At 49.0% G+C, this 17,000-nt stretch overlaps 1 protein-coding gene across 1 annotated transcript; it reads left to right on the forward strand.

The window, feature by feature from the left end:
- The first annotated feature begins 1,609 nt into the window (after positions 1–1,609).
- Positions 1,610–3,549, forward strand: LOC119359578 (galactose mutarotase-like). Its single transcript, XM_037625712.1, has 5 exons — positions 1,610–1,802; positions 1,950–1,999; positions 2,286–2,409; positions 2,481–2,588; positions 2,678–3,549. Exons 1-5 carry the CDS (start codon positions 1,625–1,627, stop codon positions 3,298–3,300), a joined length of 1,083 nt encoding a protein of 360 aa, XP_037481609.1. The 5' UTR covers positions 1,610–1,624; the 3' UTR covers positions 3,301–3,549.
- The last annotated feature ends 13,451 nt before the right edge of the window (positions 3,550–17,000 follow it).

Raw genomic sequence — 17,000 nt, forward strand, 5'->3', positions numbered from 1 at the left:
ACATCCGCCCGTAGAGCCCCTTATTTCAGATGAGCGCCTGCTGCATCAGAAGATTCCGAAGATACTTGAGGATTTTCTCTCGAGACTTTGTGCATGTTGCCTTTGCAATTCCCTACCACCAAAATATCCTTATGGATAACTACACATACTTACCAATCTTGCATTCTATCACATTGATGTTGTTATTACAAGATGCCCTGAACTGCTCTCCTTTGTTCCAAGAATCCTTTGAGCTTACTGCCTTGCAGTTCCTTGTTACCTGAATACCCCTATGGATAACTCTGTGCACCTACCGAGTATCCACTCATCCTCAGTTGATTCATGTACTTCACAAAAGTCTTCATAATACCATTCGTTCTTGTGAAAATCCTCAACATCCTATTGTTCTTGAATTTCTTGCTTGCTTGCATTATGGTTAATACCATAAGTTTAGTAATCTTATTATCAGTCTTTGTCATTATCATTTTGAGTTTCTCTAGCACAAGGGATGCGAACCCTTGTGCTAGAGGAGGGGGTGGCTTATATAGAGTGCGTCGGGCCCCTCCAGCCCTCAGTTACACAGGGTTCAATGTGAGTTAAGACCGGAGCGTTACTGGTAACACCGGCTATAAATGATTATTAATGATCTCTAAGACTACGGAGTGAACGTCTGACCGTTGCTATACCGGGGTGACTATAGGTCTTCTGTATTCCGAGTGATTCTTCATATGGTCGAGTGGCGTTACAATGGTCGATTGGAATTGGGATATCCGAGTGGAATATACCGTCGAGTGGATCCATTTAGGGGTTGTTTCAATCGGTATCTTCTGTTGGTCTTTGAATGTCTTTGACTCTAGGGTAGTGGCCTTGGGTAGGGTGTCTAGGACAGGCCTAAGACCCTACCCTAGGTACATGTTATCGTCAGATGGCGGTGGCGTGAAGGAGGAGGAAGACGACGACGGCGGCAACTACAGCGCCTTCTGCAAGATCTTCAGCGTGTAGGCCGAAGGCGGCGCGACGGGCGGTGGCGGCGGCATAGTCTTTGCTTTTTTTGAATTATGTTTTAAATATGTACAAAAATCAATGGAACGCCTAAAGTTTGCCCAATTTTGTGTCGCGTTTGGCCGAATTTTGGCCAAGTATGGTTTTAAAAAACGGCGTCTCGGGTGATCTTAGGGCGGCGACGGGAAAACGTACCGCATCCACACCAAATTTATCATCAGTTCGCCCTCAGGCGGCGCTATTTCAAACTCCTGGGCCGGGGGGGGACGGTTGGAGATGCTCTGAGTAACCGACGCCCAGCAGTACACGTGGGGACGCAAGTGCCTGACAACCCAAAATTTTGACCTCGTTTCTTTTTGATTTCCTTTCTCAAGCAGATACTGTATTTTAGATTTTTTTAGAGGATTTTAGATACTGTATTTTAGATACTATTTAAAAATTAGATACTGTATTTTAAATACTATTTAAAAAGATATTCTACTTTAGATACTATTAAAAAAAAGATCCTGCTCTAAAAGGAAGCTTGCAGCCCAGGCCCAGCCTTGCGACTGTCCGCCTATATCACAGCTCTGCCCACCCCTTCTGGATGACATACAGCTGTCCTCTTCTTCCTTCGTGCCTACGAGCGTCGTGTTGGGCCCCAATGGCGAGGGCTCCGGTGCTTCCCGTGCTCTTGTGCCTCGCGGTCCTCGCGCTGGCCGGCGGCGCCGACGCGAGGAGGAAGATGGTCGGCGTGTACGAGCTCAAGAGAGGGGATTTCTCCGTCAAGATGACCAACTGGGGCGCCACCATCATGTCGATTCTCGTCCCTGATTCCAAAGGTATCTTCATCTTCTTCTCTCTACCCCACAAAAACAAGGACAAAAGATCTTGTTTCTCATGCCAAGAAAATCGTAACGCCTCTTATGTGTGATCTTGCGTTCCTGTGGCGTCTGAGACTCACTTACCTCGCACAAATTATTTTGCAGGGAATTTGGCCGATGTTGTGCTGGGCAAAGACACCCTCGCTGAGTATGTTGTGAATTCACTGAAACCTTCTCAAAATTATCTTTTCTGCATTATTCCTTCAGCGTCCGTCTGAAATGTAGATTGCTCATAGAATGAACATTGCGCCGCTCCTCGTTTTGTTTCTTTCTTTTTCCATTCATAATATGAAATCATTTCTTTTCCTAGCAAAGATCGGCCCGATTATTCACCTGATCTCTCAACTTCATTGCTGTCCTGATGAGACACCACGTTTTTTTTTTGACACCATGATGAGACACCACGTTAATTTCAAGTTCCTGTTTCCTCTGGTCATTCAGACTGATAACTCTGCCTTTGGGCCGCTAAATGGGAGGGTGGCGCAGAGAATGGCCAGGGGCCGCTTTGTCCTCGACGGCAAAGTATACCACACGTACATCAACGACGGCAGGAACTCCATCCATGGTATGCATTGTTCGATTCTGTCAAAGAGCTACCCGCGATAACACGCGGTAATTAATTTTCCGTTGTTATAGGTGGTCACAGGGGATTCAGCAAAGTCATATGGACGGTGAAGGAGTACGTCGCCGGCGACGACTCCCCGTATATCACGCTCTACTACCGGAGCTTCGACGGGGAGCAAGGTAGGAAAAACGATACGACCAAATTCTTTACCATTCAAAAAACCGTCATGTCGTTCGACAAATCATGATTGCAACCAATTATTAATCAGGATTGCCCGGAGACCTGGACGTGTACGCGACGTACCAGCTGACGGGCCCGTACGAGCTGAGCATCCGCACGAACGCGACGGCGCTGAACAAGGCGACGCCGGTGAACTTCCTGCAGCACGTGTACCTGAACCTGGGCGGGGAGGGCAGCGGCGACATCCTGGGCCACACGCTCCAGCTCTCCGCGTCCCGGTACACCCCGATGGACGAGGAGCTGCTCCCGTCGTCGGGCCGCGTCGACCCGGTGGCCGGCACGAACTACGACTTCCGCACGCCGACGCCCATCGGCGCGCGCATCCGGAAGGTCAAGGGCGGCAAAGTCTACGGCTACGACATCAACTACGTCATCGACTGGGAGGGGATGCGGAAGGTGGCGGTGGCGCGGGACGGCAAGTCGGGGCGCGCGCTGGAGCTGTGGGCCAACCAGCCGGCCATACAGCTCTACACCGGCAACTTCCTGAACCACACCCAGGGGAAGGGCGGCAAGCTGTACGAGCAGTACGACGGGTTTTGCCTGGAGACGCAGGCGTACCCGGACGCCGTGAACCACCCCGAGTTCCCGTCGGTGACGGTGAGGCCCGGCCAGGTGTACAAGCACGACATGCTCTACAAGTTCTCCTTCTAGCTTTTTTTAGTAACAGTTCTCCTTCTAGCTATGGCTGCGCTACGGGTAGTAGTAGTACCATCATTGGTTAATGAGCACCGCTAGGCGCCAACGCGCCGGCCGAATGTTTCGGCCAGTCTGCTCCCAGCCGCCCGATCTGATGTGCAACACCGTTAGATCCGAGCTCCTCTACTTTTTTTTTACCTTGTCCTCGTCTCCCCGAGCGCTTGCCGTGCCGATCGCCCGTCGGGGCCGTCCCACGCTGCGGCACTCAGCTCGCCCCGGCCGCTCGCCGCCCCGGCCGCCGGTTGGAGCTGACCGCTCGCCGCCTCGGCCGCCCGTCGGAGCGCCATGGATGCAGCTCCGCGACTCAGCTCGTCCAGTCCGCTCGCCGCCCCGGCCGCCCGTCGGAGCGCCATGGATGCAGCTCCGCGACTCAGCTCGTCCAGTCCGCTCGCCGCCCCGGCCGCCCGTCGGAGCCGCCCCGCGCTCCGGGACTCGGCTCGCCCCGACCGCTCGCTGCCCCCGCTGCTCATCGAAGTGCCATGGATGCAGCTCCGCCTCACTGATGATTGGTTCCAGCAAAAAACAAAGATGCCCCGTGGTAGCATTTTTCCGTGTCAGTCGTAGCAAATGAAGACAACGGTTGCAGCAAAAAAATCCATCAGCGTCGCCATTGTAGCAAAAATGTTAATCGGATGTAGCAAAACACAGCGCCAATGGTAGCAAAAAACGAGGATGTTGCAACAAAAATGGCGTCCTCGTCGTCGCCGGTCACACCTCAGTCGTAAAAAAGCACCATGGCCACATGAATGGATGTAGGAAAAACACAGACGGTAGTAGCAAAAACTTGACACGGATGTAGCTTTTATCTCAATGATTGAAGCCTTTCCCCTCTACGGTGGAAGCATTTCTGTAAACGATTGAAACTTTTTTCTTTTTGAGCAGCGTCTGGGTGAAAGCTTTTCTCTATCGTTCGGTTGAATCTTTTTTCATCAAAGGTTGTAGCCTTTTACATAGACGGTTGTAGCTTTCCTCGATAGCACTGATCGCTTACAACTTTCTCTATATACGGTTGAAGCATTTTTAATCTTGGGTTGAAGCTTTCTTGTCAACTGTTGCAGCATTCGCCAGCCTCCCAGCTATCGCGCATCTCTGATTGAAGCAAAAAATACCATCAGTTCCAGCAAAAAAATCTCTATGGTAGTAGCAAAACCAAAACACAGTTGTAGCAAAAAAAATGGTCATCCGTCGTCTCGCCGTGACGTCGAGGTTCCAGCAAATTTGCGCCGCGGGGTGCAGTCCTGCCATGGCTGGTTGCAGCTCCGGCGTGGCCGGGTCCGGCGAGGTAGGGAGAGCTCCGATGCACGTGGATCCACGCGGATCTGGTCGAGGGTGGCCAGATCTGCTGAACGGCGGCGCGCCTGGGAGGCCTGCGGCGTGGGGCGATGCGTTGACCATGGCAGCGGGGAGAGAGAAAGAGAGGGATGCGCGAGAGGAAGAAGAGAAAAGGAAGGAGGACTAGTCGTCTCGGGTCCATCACGCCACGTGGTTGCTCGTCAGTGGGTCGCATCGCGCACGTGTGGGCTGGACCGGCCGAAGCTTCGGCCGGTGCCCCGGTCCCAAATGTTTCCCTTGGTTAATGGACCGTAGATATGGAGGTGGCGCGATTCGTGGGACAAACGGCTACGGTGCTTGAAAAATAAAATCATGCGTTTGTGCAGTGCAAACGATCTGCTTAATCTTTATTTTTACCTAATATATAATATAATAAAGTATGGATTGTTTTTGCCCGCTAATCGTTATTAAAAGTGTTCTCAACATTAATGATATTTACCCCGCCCGTAAGTCAAAAAATCAATCAAAAAATCAAAAAAAGAATTCATCCGCCCGTCGTCCGGAATTTACAGCACCAGCCTGCGCTGTGGCCCTTGTCAGCCGCCAAGAATACAAGGCTGCGGCCAATTGAGCTAACCCACATTTGTGCATTAAAATGTGTTCTCCCATTTATGAAATAGTCGCACCTCGAACTCTTATATCCGTCTCATCAGTTTATATACATGAAAAATTTGCACATACCCAGAAGCTGGCTGCTGGATGATGGTGAGGGAAAGGATATAGAAAGATTGCTATGAGTCCACGACTCCACGAGAGACAGGATGCTATACCTAAACAAGGCAAGATACCCGAGGGCTAATTGAACTCAGCAACCAGTGTGCTCTGCAGTGTATACGTGATCCATTTGGAGCAAGAAAAATGAGAATTAAATGTGAATTCAGCAAGGAGCATCTAGAGTGCATCGGAACTGCAATTTGTTGTCAGAAAAGTACATCAGTGGGCAAACATCTACATGCAGCTTGTTCTTCTGTTTAGAAGTTAGAGCAGTAGATACTTGATCATTTGTACTAAGTTCATTAGTTATTCATTTTTTGTTCCGAATGATTTACGAACACAATACACGTTTCTCCTAAAATCGTTTACGCCTTCAGAAGCGGGGTTGGCCAAATTGTGGGTTATGCCAGCTATGCAAGAGGGAGCCTGAATCTGCGGCACACATGCTTTTCCAATGCCGGTACTCACTCAGAGTATGGGCGACCCGTAAAGATGGGGTTTGATGTACCAGAACTAAACTTTGCGGTCTGGGGAGGTTTCCGCATGGTTCAGAATGGTGGACATCCACTGTCCTTCATCGCGGTCATCGGAGAATGGCAGTTTCTTCGCTCCTCATGCTCGTCTATTAGGAGATCTGGAATGAGAGGAACGCTAGAGTTTTTAGAAGCAAGTCATCCCTACCTTCTTTGCTAATTAAGAACATCCACTTGGAGGCTAAAAATTGGATACTTGCGGGGGGAAAACATTTGGGCGCTCTAATGCCGCAAGAGTAGGCTTACTTTTTCCATTTGTGGAGGTTTAATGGACCTCGTAAAACTTTGTTCGGTTTCCCTTCTTTATTAATGAGATGAGACAAAACTTTGGCCTCCGTTTAAAAAATGTTTTACTTTTGTGATATTAGTTGCAGTTTGCGCAGGCTAGGAGTGGATTACAGTAACCTTAATTTATATCGCAATAATATGAAGGCATTTGTTGTTGGAGACCAACTGCATGGGCAGGAATGCAAGGTAATTAAGTTTTCTAGAACTTCAAATGCATCAATAGTTTAATCATTGTGTCAATTTTCAGTATATTCTCAGGGTTGTTGTTATTCTAACTTTTGCCCACTTTTTTAGTGAGGGATTAAATTGGACTGCAATTTGTTGCGTGTTAGATCAAATCCGTGGTGGGCCGGCGGATCTCTGCTACAGGACCATCACCAGAGCCAATTACTGACACGTCATGTTTTGAATTGGAACATTGGTGTTGTTTTTTCAAAAAAAAATCTAGCGAAAAGTAGAAGCTATTTTGCTGTTGTACTAAGATTTGAGCTTCAGAGGCCACAAAAGACTATAAGGGAGCAGAGAAAACAATGAAACGCCCGACAGTGCCAAGTGCACGTTGTTTCTACAAGGTCAACATGAGACTATACTCTACCCGCAAAAAACACACGAGACTATACCCATGAAACGCCTCCATCAGCGGGCAAAACGTCTACATGCAGCTTGTTCTTCTGTTTAGAAGTTAGAGCAGTAGATACTTGATCATTTGTACTAAGTTCATTATTTATTCATTTTTTGTTCCGAATGATTTACGAACACAATACACGTTCGTCCTAGAATCGTTTACGCCTTCAGAAGTGGGGTTGGCCAAATTGTGGGTTGTGCCAGCTATGCAAAAGGGAGCCTGAATCTGTGACACACATCCTTTTCCAATGCTGGTACTCACTCGGAGTATGGCGGTCGTAAAGACAGGGTTTGATCTACCAGAAGTAAACTTTGTGGTCCGGGCAGGTTTCCGCACAGTTCAACATTGATGGACATCCACTGTCCTTCAACGCAGTCATCGAAGAAGGGCAGTCTCTTTGCTGCTCATGCTCGTCTGTTGGGAGATCTGGAATGAGAGGAACGCTAGAGTTTTTAGAAGCAAGTCATCCCTGCCTTCTTTGCTAATTAGCAACATCCACTTGGAGGCTAAAAATTTGGTACTTGCAAGGGCAAAACATTTGGGCTCTCTGATGCCGCGAGAGTAGGTTCCTTTTCCATTTGTGGAGGCTTAACGGACCTCATAAAACTTTGTTCGGTTTCCCTTCTTTATTAATGAGATAAGGCAAAGCTTTTTCCTCTGTTTAAAAAAATGTTTTACTTTTGTGATATTTGTTGCAGTTTGTGTAGGCTAGGAGTGGATTACACTAACCTTAATTTACATGGTAGTAATATGAAGGCATTTGTTGTTGGAGGCCAACTCCATGGGCAGGAATGCAAGGAAATTAAGTTTTATAGGACTTCAAATGCATCAATAGTTTAAACAGTTAAGTATATTCTCAAGGTTATTTTTAGTGTAACTTATGCCCAGTTTTTAGTGAGGGATTAAATTGAACTGCAATTCGCTGCATGTTCGCTCAAATCCGTGGTGGGCTGGCGGCTCTCAGCTAGAGCCAATTACTACCACGTCATGTTTTGAATCGGAACATTGGTGTTGTTTTTTCTAAAAAAAATCTGATGAAAAGTAGAAGCTATTTTACTACTGTACTAAGATTTGAGGTTCAGAGGCCACAAAAGACTATAAGGGAGCAGAGAAAACAATGAAACGTCCGACGGTGCAAAGTGCACTTCGGTTCTACATGGTCAACATGAGACTATACTCTACCTGCAAAAAACATGTGAGACTATACTCATGAAACGCCTCCATCAGCGGGCAAAGATCTACATGCAGCTTGTTCTTTTGTTTAGAAGTGAGGGCAGTAGATACTTGATCATTTGTACTAAGTTCATTAGTTATTCATTTTTTGTGAACACAATACATGTTCCTCCTAGAATCGTTTACGCCTTCAGAAGCGGGGGCGGCCAAATTGCGGGTTGTGCCATCTATGCAGGAGGGAGCCTGAATCTGCGGCACACATCCTTTTCCAATGCCGATACTCACTCAGGGTATGGGCGTCCGTAAAGACGGGGTTTGATGTACCAGAATCAAACTTTGCGGCCTGAGGAGGTTTCCACACGGTTCAACATTGGTGGACATCCACTATCCCTCGGCGCGGTCATCGGAGAAGGGCAGTCTCTTCGCTCCTCATGCTCGCCTGTTGGGAGATCTGGAATGACATGAACGCTAGAGCTTTTAGAAGCAAGTCCCCCCTTCCTTCTTTGCTAATTAACAGCATCCACTTGTAGGCTAAAAATTGGGTACTTGCGGGGGCAAAACATTTGGGCTCTCTGGTGCCGCGAGAGTAGGCTTCCTTTTTCCATTTGTGGAGGCTTATTGGACCTCGTAAAACTTTGTTCGGTTCCCCTTCTTTATTAATGAGATGAGGCAAAGCTTTTGCCTCCGTTTAAAAAAATATTTTACTTCTGTGATATTTGTTGCAGTTTGCGCAGGCTGGGAGTGGATTGCACTAACCTTAAATTACATGGCAGTAATACGAAGGCATTTGTTGTTGGAGGCCAACTGCATGGGCATGAATGCAAGGTAATTAAGTTTTCTAGGGCTTCAAATGCATCAATATTTTAATCAATGTGTCAATTTTCAGTATATTCTCAGGGTTATTGTTACTGTAACTTATGCCCAGTTTTTTAGTGAGGGATTAAATTGGACTGCAATTTGTTGCGTGTTCGGTTAAATCCGTGGTGGACTGGCGGCTCTCAGCTACAAGGCCATCACCAGAGCCAATTACTAACACATCATGTTTTGAAAGGTGTTGTTTTTCTAATTCTTTTCTAATGAAAAGTAGAAGCTATTTTGTTGTTCTACTAATTAAGATTTGAGGTTCATAGGCCACAAAAGAACATGAGACTATACTCATGAAACACCTTCATCAGCGGGCAAACATCTACGTGCAGCTTGTTCTTCTGTTTAGAAGATAGAGCAGTAGATATTTGATCATTTGTATTAAGTTCATTAATTATTCATTCTTTGTTCTGAATGATTTACGAACACAATACATGTTCCTCCTAGAATCGTTTACGCCTTCAGAAGCAGGGTTGGCCAAATTGTGGGATGTGCCCGCTATGCAAGAGGGAGCCTGAATCTGCCGCACACATCCTTTTCCAATGCGGCTACTCACTTAGAGTATGGGCGGCCGTAAATACGTGGTTTGATGTACCAGAACTAAACTTTGCGGCCTGGGGAGGTTTCCACACGGTTCAACATTGGTGGACATCCACTGTCCTCTGGCGCGGTCATCAGATAAGGGCAAACTCTTCACTCCTCATGCTCGTCTGTTGGGAGATCTGGAATGAGAGGAATGCTAGAGTTTTATAAGCAAGTCCTCCCTGCCTTCTTTGCTAATTAACAGCATCCACTTGGAGATTAAAAATTGGGTACTTGCGAGGGCAAAACATTTGGGCTCTCTGATGCCGCGAGAGGAGGCTTCCTTTTTTCCATTTGTGGAGGCTTAATGGACCTCGTAAAACTTTGTTCAGTTTTCCTTCTTTATTAATGACATGAGGTGAAGCTTTTGCCTTCATTTAAAAAATGTTTTACTTCTGTGATATTTGTTGAAGTTTCCGCAGGCTGGGAGTGGATTACACTAACCTTAATTTACATGGCGGTAATATGAAGACATTTGTTGTTGGAGGCCAACTGCATGGGTAGGAATGCAAGGTAATTAAGTTTTCTAGGACTTCAAATGCATCAATAGTTTAATTAGTGTGTCAATTTTCAGTATATTCTCAGGGTTATTGCTAGTGTAACTTATGCCCAGTTTTTTAGCGAGGGATTAATCATAGTTGTCTCTTGTAAGATTCAGACTGAAATTAAATTCTCTGACATGCCTCCTGTTTTCGCAACGCATATTCAATACACATTGAATCAAGCTCATATATTTAGTTCATATGGAACTTACTCGACAAACCCAGGTTTATGGGAACCGCCATTTAGTACGTAGCAAAGCACGAATATTGTGAGGTGGACATGGCTGAGGCAACCGCATGATATCCAAAGTGAGATCCCCACTTCATTTAAGACCATTCTTCTCTCACTATATGATGCACAATTGGACTTAATTTGGCAGGTGTGGAGTGGCCAGCCAAAGATGACGCTATTGACAGGTGTGGAGTGGTTAATGGAAGATGATCATATTGTAATGTTTGGTACTGTTTTTTTTGTTTCTCAGTGTAGTCAATCGTTATAAGGGGCGGCGTATTGACAAGGTGCAGGGAGTATGTAGGATCGAAAGTATTTCTAGAGGGGGGTGATTAGACTACTTGACCAAATAAAAATCTAGCCTTTTCCCAATTTTAAGTCTTGGCAGATTTTAGCAACTTAGAACAAGTCAGGCAATCAACCTACACATGCAAGTCTAAGAGTATAGCAGCAGAACGTAAAACATTTGCATATGAAGGTAAAGGGAGGAGTTTGTAGGGAGCAAACGCAATGTAGACACAGAGATTTTTGGCGTGGTTCCGATAGGTGGTGCTATCGTACCTCCACGTTGATGGAGACTTCAACCCATGAAGGGTAACGGCTGCGCGAGTCCACGGAGGGCTCCACCCATGAAGGGTCGCGAAGAAGCAACCTTGTCTATACCACCATGGCCATCGCCCACGAAGGACTTGCCTCACTAGGGTAGATCTTCACGAAGTAGTCAATCTCCTTGCCCATACAAACTCATTGGTTCAACTCCACAATCTTGACGGAGGCTCCCAAGTGACACCTAACTAATCTAGAAGACACCTGTTGGGGAACGCCGTAATTTCAAAAAAAATCCTACACAAATGCAAGATCATGGTGATGCATAGCAACGAGAGGGAAGAGTGTTTTCCACATACCCTCATAGACCGTAAGCAGAAGCGTTATGACAACACAGTTGATGTAGTCGTATGTCTTCACGATCGACCGATCTTAGCACCGAAGGTACGACACCTCCGCAATCTGCACACGTTCGGCTTGGTGACGTCCCACGAACTCACGATCTACCAGAGTGTCGAGGGAGAGCTTCGTCAGCACGATGGCATGATGACGGTGATGATGATGCTACCGGAACAGGGCTTCACCTAAGCACCGCTACGATATGACCGAGGTGGATTATGGTGGAGGGGGCACCGCACACGGCTAAGAGATCAATGATCAACTTGTGTGTCTATGAGATGCCCCCTCCCCCGTATATAAAGGTGTGGAGGAGGAGGAGGGCCGGCCCTCTACTATGGCGCGCCCTAGGGATTCCTACTCCCATCGGGAGTAGGATTCCCCCCTTTCCAAGTACGAGTAGGAGAGAAGGAAGGGAAGGAGAGAAGAGAAGGAAGGAGGGGGTGTCGTGGTTCTAAGCCTGACAGTAGAATAGGGGGTAGGAATGTAGAGGCAAGATCCTAGCTATGAGGAGTTGTACACGCAAGTTTTACGAGTTCATGCCCTTCTCGAAGGAAGTAACATCCCTACGTCTCAGAGCCCGGAGGCGGTCGACTGGATATATGTGTGTGAATTACAAAGGGTGCGAACCGTTGTCTCGGAGGAGGGGGTGGCTTATATAGAGTGCGCCAGGACCCCAGCCAGCCTATGTTACAAAGGGTTCAATGTACATTAAGGCAGGGCATTACTGGTAACACTAGTAATAAAGAGATATAAATGATCTTTAAGGTTGCAGAGTGAATGACCGACCGTTGTCATCCTGAGTGACGTTAGGTCTTCTACACTCCGAGTGGTTTCTTGTTTCGTTGAGTGGTTGTTCGCATAGTCGAGTGTCTTCTATACTGCCGAGTGGAACATACCTTCACGGTCGAGTGGATGATGATTTTGCTTCGACCGCTTCTGGTTCCTTTAGAGATGTCCTTGGGGAGGGTATCTTGGTACAGATCCATGACCCTACCGTAGGTACATAGCTTCGTCATTAGCCCCCGAATGGATCAGGGTTTGAGTGAGGAAGGAGTTGGGAACACTTCCGACTCCTTCTTTATGCTATGAGTATAACTTGTTCTGGAACAATGAACTGAGGAGACAACATCAACTTCTTTTTCAGTCGCCTTGGTCCATTCTTAGTTTTTGTTGAGTGAAGTTTCATGGTAGAATTCCGAATGATAATGTGGAGGATGTTTTCTGTCTGACCAGTTGCTCTGCTCTCCGCAGATTTCGCGGGATTTGAATTTCGGGAAGCGCGCCAGACGGGCGAGGCCGTGGTAATCGGGACGGATTAGGCAGGTCTCCTCGATCTCCGCGCCACCTTTTTCGCCACGTACTGCGCACACGACTGTTGCGGGATTTGTTTAGATCGTCTGGGCCTACTAGTTAGTCACTCGGGGAATGACCTTATAAAAGGCACCGGACCGGGTCTCTGCACCGTGCGCTCCCATTCTCTTTTCTTCTTCCTTCGACCTCTCCGCCACGCTCGCTTCTGCTCTCGTCACCGAACCCTCGCTCGAACTCGATCCGTCGCCATGGGAAAAGAGAAGAAGGTGGCACTGGAGTGCGCGAAGAAGGCGGCCGCGAAGGCGAAGGGCAAGCGGACCAGCCGAGGCGGATCCTCGTCGAGATTCGGCCAGCCACCGGGCTGGATCCAGGGCGACTGGATCCGCTCGACGATCAGCCAGGACGACCTTGATGACCTGGTGGAGGGGGGACTGATCCCCCACAAATCGGCGCGGTTCCCCGGGAACGAGACCGAGCCGCATCCAAGGGAGGGTGAGTGCGTTCTCCTCGCCACCCACGTCGATCGCAGATTTTCTCTGCCTCCCCATCCTTTCTTTTGGGGCTTTTTGAAATTCTTTGGGGCTCAGCTCCACCACTTCACTCCAAACACCATAGTCTATCTGGCTGCTTTTGTGTCAATGTGTGAAAATTTCTTGGGCTGTCGACCGCACTAGGGCCTCTTCAAACATATCTTCACCTGCCGCTCCCAGTCGGTCAAAAAGGCCAATCCGAGTGATGAGAGGACGCACATGATCCAGATGTGCAGGGACCTAGGTATCCAGATGAGGAACAAGAGCACCTTCCCGGCGATGATCCTTCCCGACTCGGTCCGCGGCTGGCAATCGACTTGGTTTTACTGCAAGGATCAGCCGACCCCGGGTCAGTCGATTGGACTTCCTCCCTTTTCCCTGGCTCGAGTGGAGAAGCCTTCCTCCTTGAAGGTGATCCCCGAAGAGAAGGCGCAGGTCAAGGTGCTAGTCGAGCGGGTCGTCCAACTCGTCCGTGACGGGGTGACTGGGATGGACCTGCTGGAGGTCTTTCTCGGTCGACGCATCCAACCGCTCCAGGCCCGTGATCATCCGATGTGGATGTACTCTAGACTCGAGGACTCCACTCAGATCCACCCGGAGGACGTCAGTGAGGACATCTTGGAGAAGTGGCTGATGGGAATCACTAGTAACAAAGACAACCCCCGGGGGTCTAGGAGGGTGATTCCATTCGACCACTCGCACCAGCCGGAGCAGGTATGATTCTGCTTTCCCAAATATCTTTCCGATTCACTGTGTGACACCTTGTTGATGGTCGACTGTACTCCTTTTGCTCGTTGTTCTTTGAGGCTCTCATTGACATGTACTCGATGCCCAAGGGAGTGCAGGAGCAAGACGTCGAGGAGGGAACGAGTGGGGGCGAGAGCGGCGAGTGGCACTCGGATGCAGAGGAGGACGAGGAGAGCGACGACTTGAGCGATGACGAAGAAGTCGACACGCCTCCTCGCAGAGAGAGGAGATCCAAGCACGCAGACGACCCGGCGAGCACCCCGGACCTGGCGACCGCGCCGACTGGGCAGTCTTCGAAGCGCCCCCGGACGTCTTCTCCAGCGCCGATTGAGAAGGCCCCAAAGCAGCCCAAGGTTGTGCCGCCTCCAGCTCCAAAAGCACCGAAGGCCACCTCCTCCAAACTGCCCAAGGATTTGCCCAGGATCAAAGTGACCGTCCCTACCATCTCCGGGTAATCATATGACTTGTTCTTTTTGTCGATTCGAGCAACAGAACGTAACCGACTAAGTACGGACACTTGCAGTGCTGCTACATCGGGACGAGGAGATGGAAGACGCGGTTACCTCCAACCCAGGTAGAAACTCTTATGATCTTGTTCTTGATTACTTGGTCGATTGCATTCTAGTGGTTCACTTGGGGTCGACTGATTTGTCTTGCAGCTCCACCCAACGTCATCAATCTTCCAGATGACGATGAAGATGTGGCTCTTAAGCCTAGGAAGAGCAAAAAGGTAGCAGCTGGCAAGATGTCTCGCAAAGGCCAACAACAACACCACCCGTCCGTCAATCTGAAGACACGGGCAGGGCCTCTGTAACCTTCGCTGCACCCTTGTCGAGTGAGCACCCTGCACTGTCGACTGCACCGGTGATTCCTTCAGTCGTCCAACTCCACGCCACAGAGCTCCAAGCTGCCACACCTGGATCGTCTGCTCTCTTTTTCACCAGCTACCCCGTTCCGGACAACCAGTCAGAAGCGGCTACGGAATCCATCCGTCAGGCTGACATGATGATGGAGCGGATGAAGATGGTGCATGAGAATAGCCAGGCTGCTTATGACGCCAGCGCTGCTCTCCAGGCCAATGTCCAGGTAAGTAGACTTTCAACCGACCTTGCTCTATCAGGATATGCTACCCGAAAAAATTTCTTCTATACAATCTCTTGTTGTTTGCGTCGAATCAGTACACCCACTGGGTGTTTTGTTGTCTTTGGTAGTTGTGTTCTTCCACTCGGTCTGGGCGCGTAGGATCTGAACCGGTGGGGGCACGCCAAGTGCACCCACTGGGTGTAGTCCCCGAGACCACAGTCGACTACTGGCAGTCGACTGGGGTCTGAGTTCTACCTTCCTTTCTTTTCTTCCACTCGACCCGGGCGGACCGGTCGAATGAGATCAGAACCGGTGGGGGCATGCTAAGTGCACCCACTGGGTGTAGTCCCCGAGACTGCAGTCGACTGCTGGCAGTCGACTGGGGTCTGAACAGTTTTTTTGACTTGACCCGGGCGGACCGGTCGAGTTGGGTCTTAATCAGCGAGGGCACGCCAAGTGCACCCGCTGGGTGTAGCCCCCGAGACCGCAGTCGACTGTGTGCAGTCGGATGGGGTCTAAGCAAACTTCTTTAAGTTGTATCCACTCGGAAGTGAACAACCCTTGATCTTGTCGATTGACACGTCTTTTGCCTTCTGCAGAAGTCTTGTACTCTCATTTCCAAGTTTGCTGAACTTGAGGAGAAGCAGAAGCAACTCAACCTCGACTTGGAGTTGGCCCAGCAGAATCTGAAGAAAGCTCAAGACGAAGCTGCTAGTATGGAAGGTAACTGCCTGTCGACTGTCTTTTTAAAACATTTCTTCGAGCTCTTGTCTGATCTAATTGCTTCTTTTGCAGAGAAAATGAAGTTGGCTCTGGAGAAGAAGGACTCGGACCTCGCCGCTGCACAGAAGGAGGCCCAAGATAAAACTGCCCTCGCAGACCAGAAGCTGGCGTTAGTCGAAGCACTGGAAGGGGAGGTGACCAAGCTGAAGTCCTATCTCAACGAGTCTAACCGAGAGGTGAGTCGTCTGAAGAAGGACAAAATTACCTTGAACGAAAAGCTGGAGTCTGCGGTCCACAAGAGGAATGACACGGAGGCTTATCTGAGAACTCTCGCCAAGAAGCTTTATCTTATGCTGGAAGGTGTTTCTTTTAAACCGACTGTGTTGATGCTTGCGAACGGATCCTATCTGGTCGACTCACTAATTTTTGGCTGCAGAATTCTGCCAAGACTTTGACAAGGAAACTGGAAAGGTCGAGACGGGTCTGGACCCTATCGCTTCTCCAGTTTACGATGAAACTGCAATGAAAGTGCTCCAACCGGAGTCTCGTGTTGCCAGCGTCACAAGCTACCTCGCGCGCCTGAAGGAGGCAGTCTCACGAGTCGACGCATTGCTCTGTCCAAGGGCGACACTCCAAAATGATCTGGAATCCCTGATGGCTCGACTCAACGAGATCCCTGACCGAGTGCAGGAATGGAAAAAGTCCTCCGCCCGGTGTGGTGCTGACGTGGCGCTGTCCTTGGTGTGAGTCCACTGTCAGGAAGCTCGTGAAGATAAATTGGCGGCGATCAAGGTTGCTAACACCAAAAGGCATGACTTCCAGTCCTTCATGGAGACTTTCATCGCTGCTGCCACTCGGATCGCGGATGGAATCGACCTGGACGAATTCGTCGAGCCCGCCAGCCCTCCTCCTGCCGAGTGAATGAACTTATGAGACTTGAATCTGCTTTAAATTTTCCTCGGAATGTCGAGTGATTGCTGTAATCGTTAAACTCCTTTGGGCTTGATGCTCGAATACTTTTGGTTTGCTGCTTGGAACTTTAGGATTTATCCGAATTTGGTTTATTTCCAAATATTCTTGCGTTTTGCCTTCAAGTGGACTTTGTTCTCTGCTCGGAATAGTCTTTGCGCTGGAGATGCAGCTCTGAGGTGGCGACTCCAGTCGACCTGCGCTTCGTCGTCCTTGCGGATAGGGATGGAGCGCACATTGTACTTGTGGCGTAGTCCCGAAGGAGAAGGTTGCAGTCGACCTGCATCTCGTCATCCTTGCGGATAGGGATGGAGCACATATTGTACTTGTGGCGTAGCTCTGAAGGAGAAGGTTGCAGTCAACCCGCACCTCGTCGTCCTTGCGGATAGGGATGGAGCACACGTTGTACTTGTGGCGTAGCTCTGAAGGAGAAGGTTGCAGTCGACCCGCACCTCGTCATCC

Source organism: Triticum dicoccoides, chromosome 2A (genome assembly GCF_002162155.2).
Source record: "Triticum dicoccoides isolate Atlit2015 ecotype Zavitan chromosome 2A, WEW_v2.0, whole genome shotgun sequence".
Classification (NCBI taxonomy): Eukaryota; Viridiplantae; Streptophyta; class Magnoliopsida; order Poales; family Poaceae; genus Triticum; species Triticum dicoccoides.

Excerpts from the sequence above, each read along its gene's own strand:
- LOC119359578 (XM_037625712.1), top strand. The coding sequence starts at position 1,625 with ATGGCGAGGGCTCCGGTGCTTCCCGTGCTCTTGTGCCTCGCGGTCCTC. Across the intron at positions 2,000-2,285 it reads ACACCCTCGCTGAGTATGTT|ACTGATAACTCTGCCTTTGG; the intron begins GTGAATTCACTG and ends CTGGTCATTCAG. Across the intron at positions 2,410-2,480 it reads CGGCAGGAACTCCATCCATG|GTGGTCACAGGGGATTCAGC; the intron begins GTATGCATTGTT and ends CCGTTGTTATAG.